Source organism: Balaenoptera borealis (assembly GCF_965194805.1).
Source record: "Balaenoptera borealis genome assembly, chromosome: 1".
NCBI lineage: Eukaryota > Metazoa > Chordata > Mammalia > Artiodactyla > Balaenopteridae > Balaenoptera > Balaenoptera borealis.
Genome location: NC_138860.1, coordinates 189,576,481 through 189,600,803, shown reverse-complemented (window position 1 = coordinate 189,600,803; position 24,323 = coordinate 189,576,481). Strand labels below are relative to the sequence as shown.

Genomic DNA, 24,323 nt, shown 5'->3' with positions numbered 1-24,323 from the left:
ACCTCGGGACTCCGAGCCGGGAGTAGACTCAATGTCCAGCTTGGCGTTGCTAGGCAACCCCAGGAGGCGGGCCCAGCGCCGAGGGAACGGAGCTGGCCCCGCCTTTCCCTGCACCCCATTGGCTGTTATCTACGTGGTACCGCCTCCAGGGGCCGGAGGTAAAGGCTAGCGCCTCCGAGGCGGCCCGCCCCGGCCGGCGCGCTCTGACGTCACGTCCGGCGGCGGCGGCGGCGGCGGTGGCAGCGTCTCTGCACGGTCGGCCCGGCACTTACCGCCGGGGCAGTCGGTCAGTGGGGCTGTGCGGGCGACCTGGCTTGGGGCCGGAGGGGTTGGCGTAGGGAGGACTGGCCCGGGTGAGGAGGTCGGGAGGAACGGGGCGAGGGAGGGGGCGCTGTGGGCCGCGGTGGCTGTTGACGGAGTGTGACCGCGGCCGCCTTCCGCCCGGCCGCTCCGGACGTGTGGGCGCGGCGTGGGCTCCGTTCACCTGTCTGCAGCCGCCACCCTCCCCTGCGTCGGGCCCTCTCGCTGTGCCAGGCTGATGAGTTCGCGCTGATCCCCCGCCTCTTCTCTCAAACTTTTGATTTCCTCCCACCAGCACCCTTCCCGACTCTGTCCCCACCTAGTCCGCCTGCGCCTCCGCCACCCACACTCTCTGGGCACCCCCGGTATGGGCTGCTTACTTGGCCCGGCCCCCAGGGAGGCTTTCAGTCCGTTCCTGTGTCAGCTTGCACCTTCTAACCTTGATCTAAGCCCTGGTTGTAATAAATGTGACTGAATAGAGCCTGCCTCCACTTACCCTCTTCTCAGATCCAGGGGCTTTCTCTTACTACCCCTCGGTTGGACTGGTCATGGGGTCACTGCTGCCTTTCTCCCTTTCAGACGGACCATGGACGGCTCTTTCGTCCAGCACAGTGTAAGGGTTCTGCAGGAGCTCAACAAGCAGCGGGAGCGGGGCCAGTACTGCGACGCCACCCTGGACGTGGGGGGTCTGGTGTTCAAGGCGCACTGGAGTGTCCTCGCCTGCTGCAGCCACTTCTTCCAGAGCCTCTATGGGGATGGCTCGGGGGGCAGTGTCGTCCTCCCTGCCGGCTTCGCTGAGATCTTTGGCCTCCTGCTGGACTTTTTCTACACTGGCCACCTCGCCCTCACCTCGGGGAACCGGGATCAGGTGCTCCTGGCAGCCAGGGAGTTGCGGGTGCCAGAGGCTGTAGAGCTGTGCCAGAGCTTCAAGCCCAAAGCCTCAGTGGGACTGGCACCAAGTGGCCACAGTGGGCTGGGGAAACCCGCCCCTCGGGATGTGAACAGCCACCTCAAGGAGCCAGCAAGCTTGGAGGAAGAGGAAGTTTCGAGGACGCTGGGTCAAACCCCCAGGGATCAGGAGCTCAGCGGTAGTCCCAGCCTCCAGAGGTGCCAGCTTGGTCTCCCTGCTCAGAGTGAGAACCCCTCCTTCCTCCGTGGGAAACTCAAGCAGGCTCTGAAGCTTTGTCCCCCTGAGGACAAGGAGCCTGAGGATTGCAGAGTGCCCCCAAGGCCCTTTGAGGCTGAAGGTGTCCAGCTGCAGGGCGGGAGTAACGAGGTACTGTGCCCAGGATGCTGGAGCAGGGGAGGCAGGAGTGGGGAGGAGAGACTGACGCTTTTCCGGGATAATCTGAACCCTAAGGTAGAATCTGTTTTGTGGGTTTAGAACAGATTTCCTCCAAATGTAGGAAGCCAGCTCCATCCTGCATCCTCAGGCTGACCTTTCTGCGAGTCGTGTTCGTGGTTGCCAGCTTCTTGGGGTCGAGTGGGCGGCATCAGGTGTTTCCCAGGGTAGTGAAATCCAGGCAAACTTACCCACAAATAGAGCTCCTGCTCTCCAAACCTGAGATTCGGATGCTGCCTGCCCTGGGACCCTGAAGGGAACAGTCACTGATGAAGGGACTTGTCTGGGGATGTGCCTGGGTTGGGACTTGGGATGGAACTGGATGGAGCTGGCTGCCCCGTAGATCCGTCCCCAGCACCCCTGCTGATTAATTTGGTGACCTCGCTCCCTCCTGCTGCCTCTTCTGCTCTAGTGGGAAGTGGTGGTTCAAGTTGAGGATGATGGGGATGGCGATTATGTTTCTGAGACTGAGACTGTGCCGACCAGGAGGAAATCAAACGTAATCAGAAAGCCCTGTGCTGCCGAGCCGGCCCTGAGTGCAGGTTCCCGGGCAGCCGAGCCTGCTGAGAACAGAAAAGGTACAGCGGTGCCGGTTGAATGCCCCACATGTCATAAAAAGTTCCTCAGCAAATATTATCTAAAAGTTCACAACAGGTAAACGTTCTGTTTTTCTATTTTCTTTTCCCACCTGCTGTTCCCGTGTTGGGGGAGGGGGCCTGCATCCCCACTTCTGGGCCGCATAGGGGCCAGGGGCTCCATCTCAGACCCACAGAGCGCCTGGCATTGGCGTCCTCTGGCCTGCGGGGAGTGAGCACCTGACCTTGGTTGGCTTGCTTCTTCCTCGCCCTCCTGCGAGCGCTCTGCTTGGAGTGGGTCTGTGGACACCTTAGCAACAGGTTCCACGCGCTGTGAACGTCGACCTCCAGCTGGCTTTTCCCAAGGGTGTGAGAGAAGCCTGTGGCCCCGGGCTGTGGCTGTGGCCTGGCAGTGTGGGCTTTGGGCCAAGATGTCAATCTTTAGGGTTGGTGCCACCCACATTTCTGGGGACAGGTTAGCTCTGAGGTGTCAGCAGAGCATTAGAGACCATTCGTCTAAAGCTGCCGTGTCCCATAAGGTAGTCAGATGCCACGCGAAACTATTTTAATTTAAAATCAAAGTAATTAAAATTAAGTAAGTTCAGTTCCTCCGTCACACTAGCCGCATTTCAAGGGCTCAGTAGCCACGCGTGGCCCCAGCTGCCGAATGCGACAGGACGGACGTAGAGCATTTCCATCATCCCAGAGCGTCCTCTTGGAAGGCGCTGCTCCAGAGGCCTTGCTCTCTGCGGGGCCTGCAGGGATGGCAACTAGGTGACACGCCTTTTAGTCTTGCCCGTCCTTAGCCCAAGACGTCACTTGGTGCGATTTCTTGCCAGGCCAGGCTGGGCCATAACACGTTTTCTCAGTATGACACTCTCAGAAGCCACTAGCGACTGAATGGAGTTGGAACTGGGGCTGAAGCCCATTTGCTGTCCCTGCTCTGGGGGCAGCTGCTGCCAGCGGAGCCTTTGGGGAAGTCACCCTGGGGTGGTCTGTGTCTGCCTGGACGCTCTCCCAGTGTAAGACCAGGGTGCAGGCACCGACCCCATCCTTACCTTGGGCTGCAGGCTGCTAGACCGTCCCTGAGAACTGGGAAGGGGTGATGGCCTCCTGAGGTCTTTGGGATGGGGGACAAGACAGTCAGTATAGCGGCAGGGGATGAGAGGAGTGTGTGGCCTCTGGCAGGTTGTCAGAGCTCTCCCCACGCCACTCCCGGGCTCTGAAGTCAGGGTTCATTTAGCTCATTCAGTGAGCTTTCTGCCTGGTGGCTGGGCGCACCGGATACCTGAGTGAACAGAACAAAGAGGCCTTGTGGAGCTTGCCCTCCAGCAGGGCGATGAGACCCTGAACTACCAGATAAGAGACTTCACAGTGCGATAAAGGGAAAAGGACAGCAATGCCAGGGGGCTGGGGAGTTCAGGGTGGGGTCAGGTTGCGATTGTAAAGAAAGGAGATAATCCAGCAGACTCAAAGGAAGTGAAGAAGTTTGCCTAATGGATGGCTGGGGAGAGCACTCTGGGCCAGAGAGGGGCTAGAGCAGAGGCTCTGGGGTGGGAGGGGGCCAGCAAGGTAAGGGGCAGGCCAGCAGTGCCCTCACAGGCCCCCAGGCCTTTCTCAGGGTGAGATGCCAAACATTAGAGGGTTGTGAGCAAAGAGGCGATGCGATCTGGTTGTACTTGAGGGCCCGTCTGGCTCCTGAAGTGGAAACCCGACGGGAGGTAGGTGTGGAGCACGGGATGGGTAGGAGGCCCAGACGGCGGCCCAGGGATGGCGTGGCCGCACTAGATGGTAGCATGGAGGCCAGGTGAGGTGGTCAGATTCTGGCTGTGGTTTTGAAGGCTGAGCCCATGGAAGTTCCAGGCAGACTGCGTGGTTTCTCCAGGGAGTCAGGGCCCAGGGATCATTTCTGTCTTCGGAGAGATGCTGGCTGCTGGGCCTCCCCATCGGCCTGCGGCTCTGGGGCGGCCCCTCCAGTGTGGAGCTGTGCCGTGCCCTCCCTTGCAGAGTCTCCGGGAGGGAGGAGGGTTTCTGGGCTCACCTCTGCAGCTTCACCAGCTGGGTCTGGCCGAGCCTCGTGGAGAGCCTCAGGCGGCGGCCCAAGCCCCGTCTTCCTCTGCCGCGGAGCACAGCGCTGTCAGAGGTGCTGGAGGGGGCCTGGGTGAGGGAGGGCGGCAGGTCTGCTCAGCCCCGACACCCCCCGTGGCTTCTCCCAGCAGGAAACACACTGGGGAGAAACCCTTCGAGTGTCCCAAATGCGGGAAGTGTTACTTTCGGAAGGAGAACCTCCTGGAGCACGAAGCCCGGAACTGCATGAACCGCTCGGAACAGGTACTTGGGGGCCAGCCCGGGTCCTGGCGGGCAGGGCACGCTGGCCTCTGTCTCTCTGCCACCCGGGAGGGGCCCCAAGGGGACTGGCCTAGATGGGACTGTAAACTCAAGAGCTGCAGGGTCCTTGGATGTCATCGGGTCCACTTCCTGGCGCAGGTTGGGGGGACAGGTCCCAAGGGCGGGCGGCACAAGCCCAGGAGGGACTTTGTAGGAGGCATTTTGGGTTTGCCTGCCTGGGCCCCTGGGCTTTGGAGAAGGGGTACTTCGGTGGGGCGGTGGCTGCTGAGAAAGGCCACCTGGCCACCTCCCCCCATCCCCCTGGTTGGCCCGTGTGACTCGGTGGCTAAACCCCACCCCCACCTCTTCCTAGAGGCCTGTCGCCTGCAGGCTGCGGCCCCGTCCCGGCCTGGCCCCCAGCCTGGCGTGGTGGGCTTGCAGCGTTCAGCGAGGGTCAGCGTCAGGGCAAGCAGGTTACGTTTTGCCCTCTCCCACCCTAGCGCCCCCCCCACCCTCCCCCCGCCCCGGGCAGACTCTTCCCGGAAGCCAGTGGAAGCCCCAGCCGAGGCTGCCGTTGAGGCAGAGGCCCCCGCTGACACTGGCCCCGCTTGCCCCTCACACTGCCAGGTCTTCACATGCTCTGTGTGCCAGGAGACATTCCGCCGGAGGATGGAGCTGCGGGTGCACATGGTGTCCCACACGGGGGAGATGCCCTACAAGGTCAGGCTCGGCCTGTCCCCAGGGCTGGGGGCCGAGGGGTGGCCCCAGGGTCCCTCCCGCCTAGCCCTTTACCCGGGATGGTGTTGGGGGGCCTCCCCCTCGCCAGCCGTCAAGGAGCCCTGCCCTCCCTCCCCATGTCTGGTGCTCCTGTATCTTTGGGCGAGGCTGCTGTTTCTTTCCGCAGAGGGCAGCCTCAGCCTCGGCATGGGCGTAGCACCAGAGGCCCTCCCCAGTGTGGCCTTCACACGGGGTCGGGGAGCCTCCGCATCTTGGCTGTGCCCTGCCTTTGGGTCCCCGCCCGACAGCCTGGGGGTGGCCAGGGCTCTGTTGGTGCTGCGGCCTCAAGGGGGACCGTGGCCTGTCTTCCAGTGCTCCTCCTGCTCCCAGCAGTTCATGCAGAAGAAGGACCTGCAGAGCCACATGATCAAGCTGCACGGAGCGCCCAAGCCCCACGCGGTGAGTGCCAGGCCGTCCTGAGGGCCCTGAGGACCGGGGCCGGGCGCTCCGATGCCGGGCACCAGCACGGTGAAGGCGGCGTGGCCGCGTCCAGAGTGGCGGGCTGTGCGGGTCCGCCATGAGGGGTCCGGGGGGTTCTGTGGGGCTCCCGGGCGGCCCTCCCTCCTGACTCTCGCCCTGCTCACCCTGTCCCTTAGTGTCCCACCTGCGCCAAGTGCTTCTTGTCCCGGACGGAACTGCAGCTGCACGAGGCCTTCAAGCACCGCGGGGAGAAGCTCTTTGTGTGTGAGGAGTGCGGCCACCGGGCGTCCAGCCGAAACGGCCTGCAGATGCACATCAAGGCCAAGCACAGGTGGCGGTGGCCCGTCTTCCCCCAGGGCCTGGCCCTGCTGCTGCCTCCAGGCCCGCGGGTGGGCTGGGAAGGCAGAGTTTGCTGCCACTCACCCAGAGTGCCCCCCACCCTGAGTCTGGTGCCTGCAGCCTTTCTGGGTGGGGACGCCTGCCGGATGAGCAAGCCTGTTGGGCCAGCGAGGCTGGGGGGAGGGGATTTCAGGCAAGACCAGGCTCCCTACCCCTGCCCCGGGCAGCTTCTCAGTTTCCCGTGGCTCCCGGGATGGAGCTCGTGCTCCTCTCCCAGCCCTGCCCAAGCCCTTCCTCCAGGCAGCTCGCAGCAGCCCGGGCCCGTTCCCAAGGCTCAGGCCAGCTGGCCTCAGCCTTGCCTGTTTCCGTGGCTCGGGCCGGCCGTGTTCCCAGCTACAGTGGTGCCTAGGGGGCCACTTCCCTCGGTGACGCCTCTGCCTGTGTCCCCACCTGGACAGGAACGAGAGGCCGTACGTCTGTGAGTTCTGCAGCCACGCCTTCACCCAGAAGGCCAATCTCAACATGCACCTGCGCACGCACACAGGCGAGAAGCCCTTCCAGTGCCACCTCTGCGGCAAGACCTTCCGCACCCAAGGTGAGGCAGGCCGTCCCCTCCCCATCCTGGGGCTGAGGCCCGGCGGCTGAGCCCTCACCTCGTCCCCACAGCCAGCCTGGACAAGCACAACCGCACCCACACCGGCGAGAGGCCCTTCAGCTGTGAGTTCTGCGAGCAGCGCTTCACGGAGAAGGGGCCCCTGCTGAGGCACGTGGCCAGCCGCCACCAGGAGGGCCGGCCCCACTTCTGCCAGATCTGCGGGAAGACCTTCAAAGGTGCCTGGGCCCGCCCCGGGCGAGCCCCGGGTTGGGGAGAGAGGGCCGGAGGGGCTGTCACAGGCCGGCAGGCAGGGGCGGAGGCTCCCCAGGGCCCCGGGCGGTAGTGATCTCAGGGTGGCGCTGGAGAGCCTGGCAGGGCCCAGAACGGCCGCAGGCTGTGTCTCCTCTCCGGGCTGGAGCCCTGCTCCCGCCCCAACGCTGGGCCCTTCCCTCCTGCAGCCGTGGAACAGCTGCGCGTGCATGTGAGGAGGCACAAGGGGGTCAGGAAGTTCGAGTGCACGGAATGCGGCTACAAGTTCACCCGGCAGGTAGGCCTGGGGCTGGCCTCCTCCTGCCCCCCGCCCCCCCGGCCCCTGAGCCCCTCCCCCAGACGCCTCTGTGCCCAGCCTGAGCCCCACCTCCCCGCTAGGCCCACCTGCGGAGGCACATGGAGATCCACGACCGGGTGGAGAACTACAACCCACGGCAGCGCAAGCTCCGGAACCTGGTCATCGAGGACGAGAAGATGGTGGTGGTGGCGCTCCAGCCGCCCACCGAGCTGGAGGTGGGCTCGGCTGAGGTCATCGTGGAGTCGCTGGCCCAGGGCGGCCTGGCCTCCCAGCTCCCTGGCCAGAGACTGTGTGCGGAGGAGAGCTTCTCGGGCCCGGGCGTCATGGAGCCCTCGCTTATCATCACGGCCGCCATCCCCGAGGACTGTGACACGTAGTCCTGCCCCCCTCGCCAACCCCGCGGCCCCCAGCCCACTTGGCCCCATCCCCCAATAAACCAGATGGCTTTGGACTCAATTGTTCTGTCCCATCCAGCGGCCTGGTCCCCGGGAACCTGGGCTCCAGGGAGGTGCTGCTTTCCCACCGTGTCCTCTAGAAGAAACGGTGTCCTGCCTGATCCTCCGTGCACCCCAGAGCTTGGCCAGCAGCTTCCCCACATTGTCGGGAGACCCCAGCCAAGTGAAACTTGGGCAGGTAGCTTTGGGGGACAAGCCTCTGGCCCAGGGCGCTCTCATCTTTCTCCATCTGGGTTTTAGAACCGGGACCAGTGGCCAGGGCCCTGACGATGGTGGCTGGCCCAAGATGGGGGCCCCGTTACTCTGCAGCCAAGTGGACCTGGGAGCCTGAGGACAGTCAGGCTTGTGGCTAAGCGTGCTCTGGACCCTGGCTGGCAGCATGACCACGGACAGGACCTTTCCCTGGGGGAGAAGCTTGGTTTGCTTGTCCAGGAGGCTGGCTTGGCACACAGGCAGGGCCAGGCCTAGAACAGCAAGAGGCCCTGGTGGTACCCAGGTTCTGCAGCCTTGGGAAGAAGAGCGTGTGGGCTCGGGAGGCCAACTGCTTGCATCCACATTCCTTCCCAGCTCCTTTTTAGAGCTGTGACCTGGGGCAAGTGACTAAATGCTTCGCTTCCTTACTTTTTAATGGAATTAGTAACAGCTCGCTTCATAGATGAGGATTAAATGAGAAAGCCTGCTGTTCCAGTCCCCTGCCGGGTAACAGACGACCCCAGAATTGCCCTCGGGGCCGGGGGGCAGATCTGCTCTCAAGATGGCTCACTTGTGTGCCTGGCAAGTTGGCACTGGCCGTGGGCCGGGGTGCCTCCCCACGGGCTGCCTGGGCTCCCTCACGGCATGGTGGCTGGGTGCTGGGAGGAACGTCGCAGGAGGCCAAAGCTGCAAGGCCTTTCTGTGACCTGGCCCTGGAGGTCAACAGTGCCACCCCTGCCGCGTTGTATTGGTCCAGGCAGTCACCAAAACGTCATTCCTTAGGTTCAAGGGGAGGAGTGTCAAAGAATCTGCACACGTTTACAGCCGCCCGCCCCAGACAGTAAGTGCTTCTGCTCAGTGCTTGGCACGGGGTGAGCGCAGAATCGGGGGTAGTGACAGTCGTGACCACAAGAGCTCGCGGCAGCCATCACTTACTGCCTCATCACTGGAGGATTCCCGAGGCACCGGCCCCACGTTATGCTGAGTACCTCCCAGGGTTTAAGGAGGAAAACTCCACTTTAGACCCAGAACCCCTCCAACCATCTTTCCTTTTACTCCTTGCCCACTAGGGAGCTCAGACATAAAGACAGTTAAGTATTCTAGTGTGGAAACTGCCAGCCAGGTCATGAGCCACCTCAGATCTGGCAAGGCGACCGAGGTAAGCCATGGCCTCCCGATGCCCCCTTCCCGGCCCGGCACTGGCCGCTTCCTCGGGTTCCGCGGGCTTGCAGATGTGAGGAATGTTCTGCGCTCCACGGCCTCTTCCGGGAGGGACGCTGCTCTATTTGAAGGGTTCAGCCCCTCCCGCCAGGTCCAAGAGACAGGGATCTAATCACCTTTTAGCACCACACCTTCAGGAGGAGGGGGGAGCAAGGTATCGGGCACAGTGCCCAGGGGTGGAGTCAGGAGGTCGAAGCAGCTTTTGGGCAGGTGAGCCATGGCCTCAACCACCCACATTTCTCCCACTTCTGGGGCTTGGCCTCCTCTTTCCACTACCTCATGCCTTGTAATGATTGAGACAAGAAAGGGCTTCAAAGGGTCTGCCCCCAAAACCAGTAGCACGAGCCCTGGACGCTCCGAACTCTGCCCCTTTCCCTGCTAGCACAGGGGCGGCCCCGTTAGTTACGGAACATTAAGTATGCTCCTCAGTACAACTTTGCTCCCCTTGCCCCACACGCTTGGCCTCAGCCCAAAGGTTCCAAGACCCGGCAGCAGCAGGATAGAGGCAATGACACCAAATATATAGGAAATATTTTTATTTCAAAAAGTTAGCGTACTGAAGGCATCCTAAAACCTTAAACAGGATCCTGGACATGTAAGCCTACCGAACGGACAAATAAATACACAAATCTGCCCCACGCTCTGGGGCTGGCACTGGATGTCGGACGCTGGAGGGAGACTGTCCTAGTCCAGAAGAGTCTCTGAGGTCATATAAATATAGAATACTTTATAGCAGTAGGTCAGCATTAAATACAAGTCACTGAACTTTCATAACTTGTCTCATAGGCTGAAAAAGTTGTGTACATCTGACGTGTAGAGACAGTCCCTCCCCGGCTGGCCCAGCCCGTCAGTGCACAGACCTGTGTGAGTGACGGGAACCCGTGCCTACAAGGAGCGGGCAGGGCAGGGAGGAGCCGTTTCTCAAGGGTCATCCCCAATCCCGGACCCCCACTAGGAGCCTGCTGTTGCCCAGGCTGCTGCGTCCCCTTCCCATCTTTGGTCTTTTAAACCAAAGACAGGGTCTGGGGGGGTGGGGACCTGGGTAGTTCTAGAGTGAACATCACTGGCCCCCCGCCCCCCCAAACCATCATCTGAGCAGCCGCCAGAGAGTGGGGTGGTCGGTCACACAGTGAAGTACCAAAGATGCAGGAAAGACCAGACAAAGGCCCAGGCCCAGGCACCGGCCCTCAGTGCTGACCAGAACTGCCGCGGCGGGTGACAAAGGCTGGTTTATGTGAGAGCAACGCGAGTGTCTGTGGCCCCCCGGTCCCGGCAAAAGCCTGCCCCCCACTGCCTGCCCACCAGGAGGGAGTCTCTCCCGTGAGATCGAGCTCCCCCGACCCCTGCCCATGACCTGCCACAGAAGTTATCACCACATCCCTCTGCGTGGCATGTCACACCCACTGGGCAGGGCACAGTCTGGCACCGAGCTTGGTGACCGGCATATAATTGGGGCTCCATCAGTCCCGTGCAGCCCTGCCTTGTTGTCCCCCTGCCACAGACAGGAGACAAGCCATCACGCCTGGGCAGCACCTGCCTGCGGGGAACCCGAGTCGGCCACCCCGTGGAGCCCGGCGCCTCTGCGTGGGCTCAGCTCGCCAGGCAGGCACCTGGGCTAGAAAAAAGGTCTCAAGTTTCCCCTGGGAAGTGAAGTGAGGGCTGTGGGGAGGGAGCAACTAGGGCTGCGCCCACCCTGGGGGGAGGGGCAGGCGAGCCCCAACTCACCGAGGGAGGACACTCAGACCAGGGGGGGTGATCTGGGGGAGGGTCCCCAAGGGAACAGAGGGCCGAGCATCCACCCTGGCCAGGCCTGAGGCAGGAAGTGCCAACCCCGCATCCCCTGCCTTCCCACTGTGCCTGCCACACGGGGGGCTCGGAGTGGCCAGCTGAGCCACAGCGCAAGGCGAATGGAAGGGCTGGCTGTGAGCTGTGGCCGCTCCAGCAGGGGTTCCAGAACAAGACGGCTGACCTGACAGCGGTGGCCCCCCACCAGGGCTCCTCGAGGGATGCAGGAGGGAAGGCAGGGTCCCGCCCGACAGCCCCAAAGCTTCTGGCCAACAAAAGGGTTTTCAGTGCCACTTGTGAAGCGATGGTGAGAAAACTTTTTTTCTTGGTAAGAACACATTGATGAACATTTACCTAACAAGGAAAACGTAACCGCCCTCCCCTCTGGAAGGGAAGGAGGACAAATTCAAGCAAAGGCTACTTTGGAAACCGTGAGGACAAGACCACCAATCCACCGTTCACACGCCTCAGAGAAAACCAAGGACGTGACACCAGCTACGGGGGTTCCCAGGAGCTCCTCCTGCCACCCTCCTGGAGAAGCCTGGGCTTCTGAGGAGCTTAAGGCATCCTCCCACCCTGCAGAAAGCTACGGCAATGGGACGGGGAGAGGTTAAAAATCAAACAAACCAGACCCTGTTTCTAGCTGCCTCCCCCCCTTCTAAGGAAGGGCCAACTGTGTTTGAAACCCTGTGGCCACCTGCTGGGGCTGCCCCGCCCCGGGCTTCCTTGAGAAGCAATGGGAGCCTCCGCTCACAGGCCGCAAGGGCAAGGGCGCCTGCAGCTGTCCGCCTGGCTGGGCTTCAGCGACGAAGTCCCAGGGCCTCCCAGCGAGGAGCTATGACCTTGCACTTTCGTCCTCTGCCGAACTGGCCTGGGACGAAGGGCCCGGAGGCCCCCAAGCCAGGTGGGGCTACACCGACTGGTGGGTGTGTGGACAGGGACCCCCAGCACCTGCGTCAGCCCAGGTCCACTGGAGACAGAAAACACTCAGCAGGTCCCTCTGGGCCCCCTTCAGGGCCACACGCCAGTCCATTCCCACTGCCCTGTGCCCCCAGGTCCGAGCTCACCTCCAGGAGGCCCACCCACGAGGGGTGTTTTGGTGCGAGACCCCAGGAGGGGCGAGGAGTTGGGCAGGCAGACCCCCTGCATCTGGGGAGCTGGCTCGCCGGGTGTCCAGCACTGGCCATGGAGGGTGGGACCCCACTGCAGCCATCGTCTGCCTGATTCTCGATGCTCCGGGACAGCAGGGCCTGCAGGGAGGCCACTCTCGCACTCTCCCGGAAGGACCCCCGCCCTCCACTCATACCCAGAAGTGGCCCTCCTCTCCCAAGGGGGGAGCAAGTCGGCACAGGTGGTGGCTGCAGGAGGGGCACGTGCCTTCGTTGGTGAGGTGGGCCTGCAGTGGGGGTGACTTACTGGAACCAGAGACGTGGTGGCGGAGGCAGCTCTTCCTGGACCAAGGGAGCGGCATTCACAACCGGCCTTGGCCCCGGCAGCTGTGACTCAGGCTCTAAACGCACGCAAACTCTCCAGCTGTCAGATCCTGAGGCTCGCTCGCTCGGCAGCCCCTGAGCCCACGCTCCAGCCAACCTGTCCCGGTGCACGAAGGATGGGGGTGCTACCCCCTGAGGTGCTGGGTTACCTGCACCAAGGCCCTCCCCGGGCCGGGCCGGGGCTAGTGCAGCTCGGCGGGGTCCTGCGGCGGCCGGGGCCGGCCCACACCCATGTCACTGCTGCCACTGTCCAGCTCAAAGCCACGCCCCCCCAAGGGCGTCTGGGGCATGAACTGGCGGAAGATGCTGACGCTGCCGTGCCAGAAGGTGGGCTCTGGGAGCCGTCCCACCACGCTCCACGCCCGGGTCTCTGGGTCGTAGGCCTCCACCACGTCGGAGAGTTCAAAGGTATTGTCGTAGCCCCCAGAGACGTAGAGCTTCCCTCCAAGGACGGCCAGGCTGCCCCCTACATGCACCTGTGGGCCAAGGGGGGCGGTGAGTGGAGGCTGGCAGCCAGGGCAGGGGAGAGCCCCAGAGCCCCCCTCCATGGGGAAGGTGCCTGGGGCCCTTGGGAGGGGCAGCCCCTTGGCACTTCCTACACCCCAGCTAGGACACAGAGGCTCCATGCCCGGGGGTCACATGCCACAGCGGGTCCCTATGGTGGTCAAGGGGCCATGGAGGCACTCTCCCCATGAGCAGCATCAGCCCTGCAAAGCAGGCGTGACTGTTCTCCCCATCTCCATCCCCCGCAATTATTTATTTATTTTTGGCTGCGATGGGTCTTTGTTGCTGCACACGGGGCTTTCTCTAGTTGTGGCGAGTGGGGGCTACTCTTTGTTGCGGTGCGTGGGCTTCTCATTGCGGTGGCTTCTCTCGTTGTGGAGCACGGGCTCTAGATGTGCGGGCTTCAGTAGTTGTGGCACGCGGGCTCAATAGTTGTGGCTCGTGGGCTCTAGAACGCAGGCTCAGTAGTTGTGGCGCATGGGCTTAGTTGCTCCACGGCATGTGGGATCTTCCCGGACCAGGGATCGAACCCATTTCCCCTGCCAGTGCAGGTGGATTCTTAACCACTGCGCCACCAGCGAAGCCCCGTTCTCCCCATCTTACAGATGGGAAAACTGAGCCTCACATAGCCGACAGCAGCAAAGCTGGGACTTGATCCAAAGTACGGGCTCTGAACCACGAGGCTGGACTATCCCATCTTTCCCAAGATTGCTATAATGAGTACGTGTAGCTCATTATGGGGAAAACCAAAGTTATATTTCCTAACTGTAAAGATGTTATTTATTAAAAAAAAATTTTTTTTTTTTGGCTGTGCTGCGTGGTTTGTGGGATCTTAGTCCTCTGACTAGGAATTGAACCTGGGCCCTCGGCAGTGAAAGTGAGGAGTCCTAACCACTGGACTGCCAGGAAATTCCCCTACAGATGTTAAATAAGCTGTAGAGGTATCAGGAGAGCAGGTTTGGAAATTTTTTTTTTTTTTTTGGCCACGCTGCACAGCTTGCTTGCAGGATCTTAGTTCCCGGACCAGGGATCAAACCCGTGCCCCCTGCAGTGGATGTGCTAACCACTGGACCGCCAGCGAACTCCCAGGTTTGGAAATTTTCAGGAAGACAGAAAATAAAGATACAGGCGGGTGCAGATGTGTATCTGGGACTAAGGAGATTGTTCGTGTAGCCAAAAGCCACCCAGCCTTCCTGGCTCTATCACATTGTCAAACTCAGCACCCTCTTCTCAATAAGCCAAGAGAGGTGAGACCCCATTAGGCAGCAAAAGTGTGGGTACACAGCAGGTGCTCAATAAGTGTACTCCCAAGGTCAATCCCCAAAGACCTCCTTGTCTGACCTCACCCCTCTGTTGCCCCCTTGTTCACTCTTCTCCAGCCACACCAGGCTGAGGGCTTGTTCCATGAACACACCAGGCATGCCCTGCCCCAGGGCCTTTGCACTTGCTGTCCCTCTGTGGAACACTTCCCCAGTGTGCTCTCTGGCTCATGGCAGGTACTCAACGAACACTGGTCCGAATGGATGAACTCACTAAGCTGTGTGACCCTAGCATCTTATTTAAGGTCTCTGTTTCAGTGACCCTCGAGTACAAGCTGAGGACAACGCCAGCCCTCTGTTCAGGGAGGTAACACCGGGAAAGGGCCCAACACAGGGCCCTGCCCACCAGGACTGCATCCCAAACTTACGCTGACACTTTGGTTGGAAACCAGGACCAGCTTGTGCTCCCAATGCTGGCGTGTCTGCAAACTTACCTGATTCATTGATGGGATCTTATCCCATTCGTTCTTGGTGGGGTTATATACGTCCACCTCGGCAGAGTCGTCCCTGGGGAGTGGAGGGGGGAAGGAGGAGGAAGAATGGGTCAGAGTGACTAGGCAGCACCTGAGTGTGAAGGGCTGGAGAGAAGGGTCCTCCGGGCCCATCTCCTTTGGGGACCTCTGTGATGCTATTTGGCAGCCCACCGGCCAGTGGGACCCTATCCCTGGTTCGCAGGGGCTGATTTCAGGCCCCCATACCTATCTGGCCTGGGCTCTGAGGCTGGAACCCAGCCATGCTCCACAAACCCAAAGATCATGCTCTCGGGTGCTACAACGCTTCCCCACAGCCCAGCTGCACCTCCCCTTCGCTGTGGTCACCCAGCCTGGCCTCAGATCTTGAACTGATAGTGGCCCTTCCCACCAGTCTCAACTCACCCTTCCTCAGCTCACTTGTGCCACCTCTCAGGACAGCCTTCCATGGCTGACCAGTCTAGGCCAGGCCTCCCGGCCCACTGCACAGCCCCCGTGCCCTGGACCACTGCTCGGCCACTGCCCTCCCACCGCCGTCAGTCCCTCGATCCCACCCCATTCACTGCTGCATCCTAAGCGCCCGGCAGGGTGACCAGAGTCCCAGGAATAAGGACACCAGCACTGCCCTCCCCTTTGGGCTCAGGCTCCTTCAATCCTGTCTGACAGGCTCCTGATCCCTGCAATACAAGGCTCAAAGGCACAGCCTTGAAACACAAAGACACTACCCCCCAAATAGGAGTACTGACGCTAACGATGGTCACAGGTCAGGGATCAGCAGAAAGGCCAGAGAGTAAACATTTCAGGGCTTGCCAAGCAGACAGTCTCTGTAGCAGGTCCCCAGCACTGCAGCTGAGAACAAATGCAGCCACAGTCGTATAAACAAAGGGGCTGGCTGCATTCCCATAAAACCTTATTTATGGACACAAATTTGAATTTCACATAACTTTTCACACGTCACGAAGTATTACTCTCACTTCGATTTTTTCCTCCACCCACTTCAGAATGTAAAAACCATCCTTAGTCTGTGGCGCGTAAGATGATGATAATTAATGTGGGAACCCGCTGGGCTGCCCCCCGACCCCTGCAGAGACACAGGAGCTGCAGCCAGGAGGTGCCAGGCCGGAAAAGGCTCTCGGCTTCTGCCTCTGCGGGCGCTGGGACAGCCCAGCCCCGGAGCCACGTTAAGTGGGGACTGAGGCAGAGCACTGCTGGGGGTGGGGGTGGGCGCGGGCGCCGTCGGTCACTGCTCACAGCCCAGGGCAGCAACAGCCCACAGGCTGAGGCCTCCACGCAGCGTGGACCCTTCCTGTGGACCGGAGCTACCCCGACAGGTGGCATTCTGGGCAGTGTGACGCGGCTGAGGCACCGAAGTGCGTGGACAGGGCGCAGGAACGCTCAAGCGCCCGAGACCCCGGCCCCTGGCCTCGCCCACACTCTCAGGTGAGGCCAGGCCCCCACTACTCAACAGGCTGCCCTCCTAGACCGCTCACCCTTTCGGCCGGATTGGTGGTGGCAGTGCGCAGTGAGCAGAGTTGAGCCCACCTCCCGGGGCCCCCACGGCTCAGGCGACCCTGTACAAAGGCCAACAGGGGCCCTGGGGGGCACTCTAATGCTCACACGTGGGGCAGTTTAGCAGCTGACCAGTGACTCCGACCAGGAGCAGGAAGGCACAGGGCGTTCCCTCCAAAGACCGGTCCTTGGGCACCTCTTGTTCTAGGACCACGGCGGAGGGGGTGGGGGAGGAGGGGAGGGCGTTCTCTAAGTCGCGCAGCCTGGAACGGCCACGAGGGGCTGAGGCCAAGGTTCTGGCACCCTCATGAGTTGTATTTATAGCCATCTCCACCCCCCTCTTTGAAGACATGACTTGGGGGAGGGAGAGCTGGGCGAAGCATCAGATGACGTTTTATAACAGCACCGGGAGCTTGCTGGGATTCTGGGGCTTTCTCAGAGCAGATCTTCACTTCCTAGGATACGGGGAGGCTTGGCCCCTTGGCCACCTGCGTGACAAGCAACACCACCTCAGCTCCAAATGTGTTCTCCCCGAAAGCCTGGGAAGGCGCCTCGAGTCTGGGGGAGGGGCAGCTCAGACAGTGAGAGGGGCGTGGGCCGAGAAGCACGGTGTCCCCGTCCTCAGAGGCTCCCAATTCAAAGTCGCAGGTGGAAAGGGGACAGAGGGGATGGCCGTTCCCACCTTACCCTTCCCTCCTGGTCCCGTAGCTTCAGGCCGGCTCTAGGCCAGGGAGGGGAGCGGCAGGTACACACACCTACAAGCAGGTATGTACGTGCACATGTATGCAGAAGCTGTGAGCAGTGGCTGGGAGCTCCTAGTTCCTTGGATGCCTACTGGCCCATCAGGAGAGGGCACTTCGCTGTGACAAGTCATCAAGACTCACAGATGCATGGTGACCCATCGGCTGCCCAGCTCCGCCACATGCTGCCGAGGCCATAGCCTGGCCCAGGGAGGCTGTGATGTGGTGACAGCACACGGGACCTGGGCTGGATGTCCTTGGTTCTAACCCTGTGCCACCACTTAAAGCCTGTGGTTGTGAGCAAGTCCCTTACCCCTCTAAGTCTCTGGCTTGCCACCTGTGAAATGGGGATGACAGTGGTGCCCATCTCAGCAGACAGTCGTGGGGATCAGCTGTGAAAATGCCCATGAAACAGGCAACCAGAGCTCGGTCCATTGGGGACCCCAACAGGCTAACTACTGTCATCGTTCCCACAGGCAGCTCTGGGCCTGCTCAGTACCAGGCTCCTCCCTGGTCCTGGGTGGCTGCGGGATCTCTGGAGAACAGCATTCTTTCAGCAAGACTCACCAGCCCTCCCTGTGCCAGGCCAGGCAGGAAGGGATAGACAGAACCTGCGGAAATGCACTGAACACACAAGTGCTGCTTTCCGCAGAGGGGGCAGGGCTGATCCCTCCACCTGGCACCAGCCCGCTGGTGAGCAAAGGGTCCCTCTGTCAAGGCCACCCCACCCCAAAGACTCAAGTGTCCAGAAAGCTCTCCTCTAGTTTTTTAAGATTCAAAGTCCCTCTCAGGTAGGACAGGTGGTTCCTTTTAGTAAAAGCCATGTGAGACCAACAAGGGCTTTTAGTGGGACCCACCAGGCGAAGTCCAGCCAAAGAGACACAATTGATTTAGCTTCTATGAATCTCAAAAAGTTCTCTGCAAGGACCTAGCTCCATCCCACTTGGGATCCTCAGAGGCCACAGAAACCATTCTAAAGAATGGGAGCAGCACAAAGGCTCCAGGTCAGAAAGACCCAGTCCCAGAGCCCAGTGTGGCCTCAGTTTCCTCATCTGTGAAATGGGGAGAACAGTGAAGATGAGCTTAGCACAGGACCTGGTAAAAAAGATCACGCAGTGGTCTTGGCCCCTGGGGACTCACCTGATGAAGTACATGAGTCCATTCAGAGTCACTGTCTTGGGGGCAAAGGACCAGGGCGGGAGCTGGCCACAGTCCACCAGCGACCATAGGTCCATGTCTGGGTTGTAGCACTGCATCACCATGGTCTCCTTGCCGGCCAGGGAGCCGATGGCATAGAGCCGGCCTCGGCAGGCCGTGGTGGAACAATTGTCCATGGGGTAGGTCATGGGCTGCAGGGCCTCCCAGGAGTCGGTGGTGTGGTCGTAGCGCTCCGTGCTGTCTGCGGCCACCACGTACAGCAGCCCGTCCAGCACGGAGGAGCTGTGGTACTCCCGGGCCTTCAGCATGGGCGCCACCTCCGTCCACTCGTTCACGCTTGAGTTGTACCTCCACACGCAGTCGTAGAGCCGGGAGCCATCGGATCCGCCTGCCGGGGCGGACAACGTGCAGATGGTCAGCCCACACCGACTCAGGGTGATTCACCCACCCGTGACTCCCTGAATTTCTGAGAGGGGAAAGATAACCCTCTCATCTTGGGGGAGGGATAACCCTCACCTGGCTCCACGTAAACACACATCCTCTCTCACCAAGGCTGGACCAGGGGCTCCGGCAATGCATAGGCTGACCGCTGCCCAGGAGGATGGCCATGAAAACGCCACCAAATCCGCGGGCCAAGCTAAGGCCCAGGGGCCGCAATTCTAAGTAAAGAGCAATCTCAGTGTGGACCCCCCGCACAAGCGGTCAAACACCTCAGCTGGGCTGGGGCATCAGGTCTTCGAGTCCATGCTCCTGGGGAGCCACAAAGCATGTGGGTGGGGTGCCCAGGGACTTGTTCACCAAATTCTAGGCTTCCTGGGCAGCCCCTAACCAATGCTGTGCCAGGATGAGTTGGGAGGAAATCTACAGCACCCTGCAAGCAAGAAACCTAACACAGAAAGTGATGCTACGGGGACTTCCCTGGCGGTCCTGTGGTTAAGACTCTGCACTTCCACTGCAGGGGGCGCAGGTTCAATCCCTGGTTGGGAACTAAGATCCTGCATGGTGAGGCCAAGAAAAAAAAGAAAGTGATGCTCTGAGTGGACTTCTGGGGTTGTATTTCTCGATTTATATGCAAGTTACTGACATGTTTTGTTTGGAAAAACTCATCCAGCAGTACAAATATGATGTATACTTTTCCATCTATATTTCAAAAAAAAGGCTTAAAACCAACCAACCAAACAAAGCCCAGTGGTACTGGCTATAGCCACAAATTAAACCAGGTTCACCTAAGACATTAGAATTCCCACAGTATGAAGGGACCCCAAGAAGCCTGGGGCTTGCGTTCCTCTATTGCCCCAAGGCTGGGGCCACAGGGCAGACCAGAGCGGGCCTGACATTCTATCCGGCTCACAGCCCTGAGCTTTCAGAGGGAGAAGGCAGGGTCCTTGTAAAGTCCTCTCTGCCTGCCTTCTTCTTTCCAAAGGAGAACCGTGTCAAAGGCAGCTGAAGTCGCTTTCTCATCCCCCCAACCCCGTGAAATTCCCTAGAGGCAGCTGTAGGGACCGACTCAGCCACCTGTCTAAACCCAGAGGATTAGCTGCTCAGCTGAGACATTTATGGAAGGGTGTGCAAAGCTGGGGCGAGTCTGACCAGTTCTAGGAGTTCACTGGCCAGACTTCTGTGGTGGGAGGGTGGGGATGGTGGTCCCCAAACAACACAGGGCCAACCTCAGGTTGGAAAGGGACTGATTCTGGCAGATTCCTGCAGAGGCTGGACCTGGAACTGCAGGCCAAGGAAGCTGTGGCCACAGAGCCGAGCCTGTCCTTAGGCTGGGATGCGTCCCACTTGTCAGCTCAGAGCCGGCTTTCTCCGGACCGTGCCAGGCTGGACACAGCGCTGTGATGGCACAGCTGGGGCCTCCCTGCCTGATCCAGCCCTCTGCAGGCCCCAAGTGCAGGCCTGGTCGGTTCTTTCCTTATATAGCCGTCACACAGACCGCCCCTCCTCACCCCACTCAAGGAGGTAGACTCATGTTTGAACTGGGATTTATCTTTAACGAAAAATGTGGGAGATGCCCAGGACTAGGGCGGGCTGGGACACGCCCAGCATGACTCGGCAGTGTTTTGGGGTTTGGGCCAAGTAACTGGAAGAAAACCTCTTAGCATGTGACTCTGTTTACAGTCGCGGGGCAGGGAGCAGCCTAAACACCACGTGACCCACAGCGCAGGGCCTAGGTGCAAGCCCTGTCACTGGTGACCAAGTGTGTTGCTCAGCCATGAGGGAGAAATCCCCCGGGGGGGCGGGGAATGGATGTATCACAGGGCGTCAGTCCCTGGCCCGTCCCCAGATTCCTTAGGGAGAAAAAAAAATCACTCATTGTGCAGGGTGACTGCCCCAGTATCTTGCAACGAAATGGGGGCACCACCCGGGCAAGGAGGAGGCTGCCCAGGCAGGCCCTGCGTGCTGGGAAGAGACCCACAAACTGCTACTTGTGCCACTCACACAAGGGGTTCTTCTTCTAGATCTTAAGTACCAACCCTAGAAACGTACGTGCGTGCCAGCCTGGGGGAGGAGGAGGGGGAAGGGAAGTGGCCACTTGCACCCAGGTGCGGTCCCGGGATTCCAGGTATTGTGGGTTCTCCTGCAGGTGGATGTATTCCCCCAGGGGGGCGGGGGTCCAGGCGACCCAGGGTCCTCCTGACCAGCCCCCAGCCCACTCACCCGTCACGTAGATGTCGTTGCCCAGCGCCACGATGCTGTAGCCCCCGCCCAGGTGGTCGGGGAACTCGGCCAAGTAGCGCCACTGGCCCGTCTGCGGATTGTAGCAGTCGACGGTGACCAGCTCGTCGCAGTCCTGGTCGCAGCCGCCCACCAGCACGAGGATCTCCGCGAGGCCAGTGGAGGGGCGCGGGCGCATCCGGGGGCAGGGCCCGCGGTCGTGGCGGTCGTAGCGCGCCGCCTGGAAGTCGCGTGCCTCGCGCAGCAGCCGCAGGCAGGGCGGGCAGCGGGCCACCAGCGGCTCGGCCTCGACGTGCGCCAGCAGGTAGAAGCGGCGCACGAAAGGCAGGCGCACGGCCTCGAGCAGCTGCGGCCAGTGCGCGGCGCGCCGCGGCGGGTCGGCGCGCACCCAGCGCAGCGCCAGCTGGTAGGCGGCCTCCTCCTTGGGCACGCACAGCCCGTCGTCGCGCAGGTAGCGCAGCAGCCGCGCCAGGGGCAGCCGCTCCAGCTGCTCGGCGCCCAGCTCGCCCACGTGGCGCAGGATGAAGCGCTGCGCCGCGCTCGCCAGCCCCACGCAGCTGAAGGCCTCGGCGAAGTCCTGCATGTCCAGGCAGTTGGTCAGGTCGAGCTGCTGCTGCAGGAAGGCGCCGCACGCCTCCTTTACTGCCGGGAACTGCAGCAGGTCGGCGGCGCGCAGCAGCGGCTCGGCGTTGTCGCCGCTCACCGCCACGCGGCCCGTGTAGCTGAAGTCGAGCAGCAGCTGCAGCATGTCGGGCGGCACGCCGTGCAGGCGCACCCGCTCGGCGCGGCTCTCGCGCAGCTGCCCGGCGAACATGGCGCGGAAGTAGGGGCTGGCGGCCGCCAGCACGGCGCGGTGCGCCGGGAAGTCGCGCCCTCCCGCTGCCTCCAGGGTCACGTCCAGGAACTTGCGCTCGGCGCGGAGCTGGCTCAGGCCGCGCAGCAGGCTCAGCGCGTGCGCAGGGTCCGAGAAAGGCAGCACGGCTAGGGGCGCCGGCCGCTCCATGGCGCCTTGGCTGGGGGCGCGGGGCCGCTGCGCGTACGCTGCTCAGAAATCCCGCCGCCAGTGCCAGCGGGAAAGACAAGATGAGCTGGTCGCCGCGGCTATAAATAGGGCCGGGCGCCTCGGCCTCCGGGGTGGCGGGGGCCGGTAGGGGGTGGGGCATCACCGGCACCGCCCACTTAACCCCTCCGGGCCCGGCGCCGCCGCCCTCCCTGCCGCCCGGCTGAGCGCGCTGACTCGCGTCCCCTCGCGTGCTCTCGCCCCCGCGCTCCAGGCTGAGTCACCGCCGCCCGCGCCTGTTCCCTCTCTCCGCCCTTCCGGGGCTTCCTGCGGCCTCCCGCCGACGCCCGAGCCGGGGACACCGGGTGACAAGGGTCCTCTCCGAGGGGCGGCCCTGCCGTGCGCTGGGATCGGGGGCCTCCAGGGCCTGCTCACCACCCACTCGGGCCCGGCTGCTGAACAAAACCCGGTGGTGGCGGAGGAAGCCACCCTTTTCGCGCCAGACTTCCCAACTGCTCCCGGGCGACTCGGTACAATGGCTTTTTTTTTTTTTGAATTCCACTAGTTCCAAGGGTTGCTAGTTAACCCTATCTCCGGACAGGTTTCAAACGACAGAATTTCTTTCTTTTTTTTTTTTTTTTTTTTTTTTACAATTCAGGAACAGAACGGGAACAAGTATATAAGTTTTTTAGGTGACGTTTTTTTCTTGGCGCATCCGTAAGGGACACGGGGCCAGATGCCAGGAATCTGCTCCACTGTGTTTCTGCAGGAGTTTCAAACTTGACTAACGCGGTCGTTAACTTTCGTCAGCACAGAAGGCGCAGTTTTAGTTTCCGAGTCATAGAGACTCTTTCAGGCTCCTGAGCTACCCTCTGAAGGGGTCATCCTGGCCTCCTCGCCCTTCCTCTCCTGGAAATGGAAGTGGGAAAGGCAGAAATCAGGGTTGGAAAAATCCATGAGAATTCTTAAGAATGTACTATTAAGCTGAACAAAAAGCTGAAGCACCAGAAAATAATTCCAGGGAAAAAATAGTTTTTCCTATTCCATAAGAGGGGCACTAGGTACCTGGGGGTCAGGGCCCTCAGCTCAAGGTCAGACAGGAGATTGCTTTAAAAACCAGGGGATGTGGCTCTTCAGAGATGTCACAGTCACGTGTGGGGTGACCGTGAAGAAAGAAATCTTCCTTACTTTGGTTCCAATAGATACAATGCCAGGACTGTGTTTTCACTGAAACCATATGAAAAAGTTCCCTCACTTGGAAGCCATTTTTTTCTTTAGTTTAATGTATGCTTTGCTCAGTTTTAGAAAAGACCCTTAAATGTATTGTTTGTAATGATAAAAATAAAGTTATATCTAACTCTCTAAAAAAAAAAAAAGAAAAGGAAAGACCTTTATTCCACTTCTTGTGTTGCAGATGAAACCTGAGTTTCTGTTATTGGATAGCACCCCCCATGCCCCGTGGGCTTGGCGAAGACATTCCAGACAGCAGCCTCATTCCGCCCGCCCACGTGTGTCCCAGGGCAGGCCAGGCACACCAGGAGTTGCTGTCATTTCTTGGTTCCAGCTCAGTCGGCACAGCCTTTGGAGAAGACATCTTGGTTTTCTTCCATCTCTGAGATGCAAACTGTAGGCTTTCTCTTCTACTTGTGAATCTCTCATCATCTTGCCGTGAGAAGGTATCTAGTCTAAATGTCAGCATGGGAAGCACAGGCCTAAGTCAGAAAACATTCAGGTACCCAGGCGGGCTGCCTGTTGCCCATAGATGGACTGTTCACACAGCTATTAACGGCAGCAGCAGCATTCCTGGGCCCAGGAGCCCGGCCAATAAGCTTACTTGCTCAGGCTTTGTGACAAGAAAGTCTAAGTAGCCAGGAAGTGGGATGTTTGTAGGGAAAAGTACTACAGTCCCTCTGGGTCAGAACTCATCCACCTGGTATAAATCAAGTCTTTTAAATCAATAATGTTTCTGTAGTTAAGAACCGAGTCCAGTTTTATGTATTCCTAACAACAGGGGGTTATTTAACTCATGTTTCAGCCTTACTCTGAAGAATAGTGATGCAATATTCATTGAAATGGAAAGATGTTCATGTTATAATGTCCAGCAAACAATCTGATTACCCATAGTATGACCCCATTTGTTAATTAATTAATTTATTTTTATTTTGGCCACGCGGTGCACGCAGGATCTTAGCACGCGGGATCTTAGTTTCCTGACCAGGGATCGAACCCGTGCCCCATTTGTTGTATGTGTTCGTATGCCTACCAAAAAACTGTGAAGGTAACATTTTCTCTAGGTGGCTAGGTTTGTTTTGCTGTTTTTGCGTGCCTGCATTTTCTGTCTTTCTGTACTAAACATATATAACCTGTGTATTAAAGAAGTATTAAATTTCAAAATAAAATTAAAAGTTCAGTTCTTGAGGAAAAAAAGTATATTATTAATAGCCCAGACCTAACAGGAGATTATTTGAAGCCACGTGTATATATCTAAGTCAATAAAGGAATGTGGTTAGAAAAGAAAGGAACAGATTTAGACTTATCAGCTGTGTTTGGAATT

The 24,323-nt window shown here is 59.9% G+C and overlaps 2 protein-coding genes across 6 annotated transcripts; one reads left to right on the top strand and one right to left on the bottom strand.

Annotated features, from left to right (window-relative positions):
• Nucleotides 1-17: 17 nt before the first annotated feature.
• On the top strand, nt 18-7,700 carry ZBTB48 (zinc finger and BTB domain containing 48). 4 transcript variants are annotated; one of them, XM_082390598.1, is made up of 11 exons: nt 18-286; nt 880-1,576; nt 2,055-2,296; nt 4,437-4,548; nt 5,173-5,265; nt 5,635-5,721; nt 5,919-6,073; nt 6,540-6,676; nt 6,748-6,912; nt 7,135-7,223; nt 7,325-7,700. In XM_082390598.1, the coding sequence occupies exons 2-11, from the start codon at nt 887-889 to the stop codon at nt 7,619-7,621; spliced, it is 2,067 nt and encodes a 688-aa protein (XP_082246724.1). In that variant the 5' UTR covers nt 18-286; nt 880-886; the 3' UTR covers nt 7,622-7,700. The 4 variants fall into 4 exon arrangements, with proteins under 4 accessions (XP_082246724.1, XP_082246723.1, XP_082246722.1 ...); XM_082390597.1 differs by having other exon boundaries at nt 4,434-4,548; XM_082390596.1 differs by having other exon boundaries at nt 880-1,660.
• Nucleotides 7,701-9,633: 1,933 nt separating this feature from the next.
• KLHL21 (kelch like family member 21) lies at nt 9,634-21,910 on the bottom strand. Of its 2 annotated transcripts, XM_082390656.1 has the most exons (4): nt 20,752-21,907; nt 18,073-18,478; nt 14,648-14,720; nt 9,634-12,866 (listed from the first exon to the last, which is right to left on the bottom strand). In XM_082390656.1, exons 1-4 carry the CDS (start codon nt 21,770-21,772, stop codon nt 12,573-12,575), a joined length of 1,794 nt encoding a protein of 597 aa, XP_082246782.1. In that variant the 5' UTR covers nt 21,773-21,907; the 3' UTR covers nt 9,634-12,572. The 2 variants fall into 2 exon arrangements, with proteins under 2 accessions (XP_082246782.1, XP_082246783.1); XM_082390657.1 differs by lacking the exon at nt 14,648-14,720 and having other exon boundaries at nt 12,723-12,866; nt 20,752-21,910.
• Between the last annotated feature and the right edge of the window lie 2,413 nt (nt 21,911-24,323).

Bases quoted from the DNA above. Each gene is read 5' to 3' on its own strand.
- KLHL21 (XM_082390656.1), bottom strand. From the start codon at position 21,772: ATGGAGCGGCCGGCGCCCCTAGCCGTGCTGCCTTTCTCGGACCCTGCG. The intron at 18,479-20,751 runs GTGAGTGGGCTG...CCGCCCCGGCAG, and splicing joins CAACGACATCTACGTGACGG to GCGGATCCGATGGCTCCCGG. The intron at 14,721-18,072 runs GTGAGTCCCCAG...TCCACTCCCCAG, and splicing joins GGACTCATGTACTTCATCAG to GGACGACTCTGCCGAGGTGG.
- ZBTB48 (XM_082390595.1), top strand. From the start codon at position 887: ATGGACGGCTCTTTCGTCCAGCACAGTGTAAGGGTTCTGCAGGAGCTC. The intron at 1,661-2,054 runs GTAGAATCTGTT...CTTCTGCTCTAG, and splicing joins GGGATAATCTGAACCCTAAG to TGGGAAGTGGTGGTTCAAGT. The intron at 6,677-6,747 runs GTGAGGCAGGCC...TCGTCCCCACAG, and splicing joins CAAGACCTTCCGCACCCAAG to CCAGCCTGGACAAGCACAAC.